At 51.5% G+C, this 4,836-nt stretch overlaps 1 protein-coding gene across 1 annotated transcript; it reads right to left on the bottom strand.

Annotated features, from left to right (window-relative positions):
* Nucleotides 1-2,270: 2,270 nt before the first annotated feature.
* Nucleotides 2,271-3,341, bottom strand: SLC35G6 (solute carrier family 35 member G6; the record flags this gene model as incomplete). Its single annotated transcript, XM_083378747.1, has 1 exon — nucleotides 2,271-3,341. The coding sequence occupies exon 1, from the start codon at nucleotides 3,327-3,329 to the stop codon at nucleotides 2,271-2,273; it is 1,059 nt and encodes a 352-aa protein (XP_083234873.1). The 5' UTR covers nucleotides 3,330-3,341.
* Nucleotides 3,342-4,836: the final 1,495 nt, after the last annotated feature.

The raw sequence follows: 4,836 nt of genomic DNA, 5'->3' as shown, positions 1-4,836 counted from the left end.
TAAAAACAACAACAACAACACAGCATTAACCATGGCAACTACAGTAGTCTTTTTAGCTGCATGTACAAAAATAATGTTAAATTCTGCATTATTTCTCAAATTTATTTGGGACGGGGTGGGGGGCTCGACATAAAGGATTCTGTATTTCTGCATCTGTCTGGAGCAGAGTTCCTCAATTTTGGCTGCTTGACGATGAGTGGACTTCAACTCCCAGAGTCCCCCAGCCAGCCAGCGTGGAATTCTGGGAGTTGAAGTCCACCCATCTTAAAGGGGTTAGCTTGAAAAACCAGGCCTGGAGGCAGGATCTGAGGCCCAAAACTCTCCTTCGAAACCATGTTTGAAAATCAACGGACGCTCCAGATGGAACCCCCCCTCTCAGAGCCCCCCCCCACTTCCCCTTCCTCAACATATCCATTGCAAATGCAAAACAACACAAATGCTTGTCTCACAAATTCCGCGGGAGCCTCCGTAGACCCTGCGGGGGTCTCGCTCCTGGCTTCTCGGCCTCACCCCAAAGGTCAGTGGGTCTCGGACTAAGCGTGCCATCCAGATGTCCGGTGGCCTGGCCTGGGGGGCTCAACAGGCACACCTAGGCAGAGGGCGGCTTCGTGGCACAGCCAAGATTTTTGGAAAACAAAAATTGCCTGCTTCTTTGGTGGATCCGTAAGGATGACGATGGCTTTGATGGATAAACACCCATGGCTGGCTAGCCATCCCAATTCCTCCCCCAGCCTCCAAGATTTGGCTTGGAATTCGTTGATGGTTCTCGGCACCACCAATTGCCCACTCTTGTGTGGCTGCCACAAGGCCTCTGCTCGTCTTCTTCCAGGCCTCCCCATCAGGGCTGGTGCCTGCTTTGGCCAACTGCCTCCTTAATCTCCTCGATCCCTTTCTGCTGTACAATCTGCCGGTTGGTGCCTGCTTTGACCAACAGCCTCCTTAATCTCCTCGATCCCTTTCTGCTGTACAATCTGCCGGTTGGTGCCTGCTTTGACCAACAGCCTCCTTAATCTCCTCGATCCCTTTCTGCTGTACAATCTGCCGTTGGTGCCTGCTTTGACCAACTGCCTCCTTGGCGTACTTGATCCCTTTCTACTGTACAGTTCGTGCCTGCTTTGACCAACTGCCTCCTGAATCTACTAGACCCCTTTCTGCTGTACAATCTGGTTGGCGCCTGCTTTGACCAACTGCCTCCTTAATCTCCTCTATCCCTTTCTGCTGTACAATCTGCCAGTTGGTGCCTGCTTTAACCAACTGCCTCCTTGGCATACTTGATCCATTTCTACTGTACAGTTCATGCCTACTTTGACCAACTGCCTCCTTAATCTCCTCGATCCTTTTCTGCCGTACAATCTGCCGGTTGGTACCTGCTTTGACCAACAGCCTCCTTAATCTCCTCGATCCCTTTCTGCCGTGCAATCTGCCAGTTGGTGCCTGCTTTGACCAACAGCCTCCTTAATCTCCTCGATCCCTTTCTGCCGTGCAATCTGCCGGTTGGTGCCTGCTTTGACCAACTGCCTACTTAACCTCCTCGATCCCTTTCTGCCGTACAATCTGCTGTTGGTGCCTGCTTTGACCAACAGCCTCCTTAATCTCCTCGATCCCTTTCTGCCGTGCAGTCTGCCGGATGGTGCCTGCTTTGACCAACTGCCTCCTTAATCTCCTCGATCCCTTTCTGCCGTACAATCTGCCGTTGGTGCCTGCTTTGACCAACTGCCTCTTTAATCTCCTTGATCCCTTTCTGCCGTACAATCTGCCGTTGGTGCCTGCTTTGACCAACAGCCTCCTTAATCTCCTCGATCCCTTTCTGCCGTGCAATCTGCCGGTTGGTGCCTGCTTTAACCAACTGCCTCCTTGGCATACTTGATCCATTTCTACTGTACAGTTCATGCCTACTTTGACCAACTGCATCCTTAATCTCCTCGATCCCTTTCTGCCGTACAATCTGCTGGTTGGTACCTGCTTTGACCAACAGCCTCCTTAATCTCCTCGATCCCTTTCTGCCGTGCAATCTGCCAGTTGGTGCCTGCTTTGACCAACAGCCTCCTTAATCTCCTTGATCCCTTTCTGCCGTGCAATCTGCCGGTTGGTGCCTGCTTTGACCAACTGCCTCCTTAATCTCCTCGATCCCTTTCTGCCGTGCAATCTGCTGTTGGTGCCTGCTTTGACCAACAGCCTCCTTAATCTTCTCGATCCCTTTCTGCCGTGCAATCTGCCGGATGGTGCCTGCTTTGACCAACAGCCTCCTTGGTGTACTTGATCCCTTTCTGCTATACAATCGCTCCATCCTCTTCCTCGGCTGGATGGCAGCTGATGTTCTGGGCAGTGATGATGGCGATGCTACCCAAGATGACGCCGGCTCCCGTGATGTCGAAGGGTGTGACGGCCTCCCGTAGCACGTAGTACTGGATGGCCAGGGTCACCACCACTTCGGAGTGCAAGACAGCGCACACCAACGCCGGGTGTGCTTTTGACACTGCATAGCTGGCGCACAGGAAGGAGAACAAGGCCAGGAGGCTGATGGTCACCACGTACATCCAGGTGACAGGATTGAGCACCAGCACTGGGTCCTGGAGGATGAACATCATGGGAGAGCAGACCAAGCTTCCCACCACGCCAAAGAGGAAAGCCACGGTCATCAGCTTGGCCGGGAAGTCCATCGTTCGGAAAATCACCAGCCCCAAGGCCAACGCCATGCCTCCCGAGCAGGCCAAGCCGTAGCCGAAGGTGTTGTATATCTGGGTGCTCTTGTCCAAACTCAACAGGTCCGGCACCACCATGATGATCAAGCCCAGCGTGCTGCCCACCAGCCCAAACCAGTCGTAGCCCGTCAGCCGGCTGTTCTCGATGCAGAAGGCCAGGAAGACGGAGGAGATGGTGGAGGAGCCTTTCCGCACGGTGGCCGCATTGCCGCTGGGCACCATCATGAAGGAGCTATAGGCGCAGCCGATGGAGATGACGTTGACCGAGGCGTGGAGCAAGGTCCGCTGGCGCACCTCCGAGGGCCCAAAGCACGGCACCTTCCGGTACTGCAGGTAGCCGGCGAAGAGCAGGTGGAGACAGCAGCGGAAGAAGATGATCTCCAAGGAGGGCATGCCCGAATCCTCGTTGACGATGCGGCTTAAGGGGGCTACAAAGCCGGCGGGCACGCCGCCCCCCAGCAGGGCCACCAGCAACCCCTTCATGCTCTCCGAGAGGCGGTAACGGTGCCAGACCGGGCGGCGAGGAGGCGGGGCCGGAGAGCAGGGTGGGGAGAAGCGCAAGAGGTCGGACACCATCCAGGTGGTTGCATTCCCGGACGGTCCCGGGTCCGAGGCCATCGGGGGCATCTCTGGGGACGGACGGAGGGATGGACGGAGCCCGGGGCCCTTCCAGAACTGGAACCCAGCCTGCAGAAGAAGGAAGAGGACACTGGAGGACAAGAAGCAACGGATGGAAACTCAGCAAGGAGAGAAGCGACCTGGAATTTCCCTGACGGTGAGAATGCTTAACCGGTGGAACGGCTTGCCACCAGAAGTTGCGGGTGCTCCAACCCTGGACGTTTTTAAGAAGAGATTGGACAGCCGTTTGTCCGAAACGGTGTAGGTAGGGGTCTCCTGCCTGAGCGGGGGTGGGTGGGTGGACTAGATGTCCTCCAAGGTCCCTTCCAATGCAGTTATCCTGAGGCGGCGATGGGGAGGGGGCAGCTGGCTTGGTTAAAAAAGCCACAATGGATGGTGGACACTGGGGGGGGGAACGGTGCAGTGGGAGCTATTTTTGTGTGCGCTGTGTCGCTCTCTTGACTTTTCTGACTGCGCTGCCCACTGGCCCCAGCGCGCTGCCCATATTTAGCCTGGCAATCAAAGGACCTTGCCGTGGATGATGGTGAAGGTTGGACCAAAGGTGGAATTGCACAGGCTTTGTAATAAAACATGTTCTGTAGGGTCAAAGGCCCAAGTTAGGAGGCCTGTCTAAACGGCTCTCAGCTAGTTCTTGACTTAGAACCATTCGCTGTAAGTTGCATCGCCCCTAAAAAAGAGCAACCGAGGGCCCTTTTTCAGACTTACGACCGTTACAGCATCCTCGTGGTCACGGGATGAAAATTTGGGCGCCTGGCAACTGACTCATTTTTATGACGGTCGCAGTGTCCCGGGGTCAGGCGATCCCCTTTTGCGACCGTCTGACAATCAAGGACCATGGAGAGGCCAGGGTCACTTAATAACTACACAATTCACTGAACAACAGCAGTGATTCGCTTAACATCTGTGGCGAAAAGTTCGTAAAATGGAGCACAGTAATGAAAACTTTGGGTTGCTTTGCAGTCATAAGTCAAGGACTACCTGGAGGCCTGCTAAGCAGCTGTCAGTGACATTGACATTCTAGTCAATGAGATTTTTCTTATCAATTATTTTCTACTCAATGACATTTTTTTAATCAATTACATTTTCTAGCGAATGACACTTTCTTAATCAATGACATTTTCTAAATGTCATTTTTCTAATCAATGACATTTTCTAGCAATGACATTTTTCTAATCAATTACAATTTCTAGTCAATGACATTTTTAATCAATTACTTTTTCTAGTCAGTGACATTTTTTAAAATCAATTACATTTTCTAGTCGATGACAGTTTCTAAATTATATTTTCTAGTGAATAACATTTTTCTTATCAATTACATTTCTAGTTAATGACATTTTCTTAAATACATTTTAGTCAATGTCATTTTTCTAATCAATTACATTTTCTAGTCAATGACATTTTTAATCAATTACATTTTCTAGTCAATGACACTTTCTTAAATACATTTTTAGTCAATGACATTTTTCTAATCAATTACATTTTCTAGTCAATGACA

This window comes from Vipera ursinii (genome assembly GCF_947247035.1).
Source record: "Vipera ursinii genome assembly, chromosome: Z".
Lineage (NCBI taxonomy): Eukaryota > Metazoa > Chordata > Lepidosauria > Squamata > Viperidae > Vipera > Vipera ursinii.
Note: the sequence above shows the minus strand (reverse complement) of the source record. Positions and strands in the feature narration are given on the sequence as shown.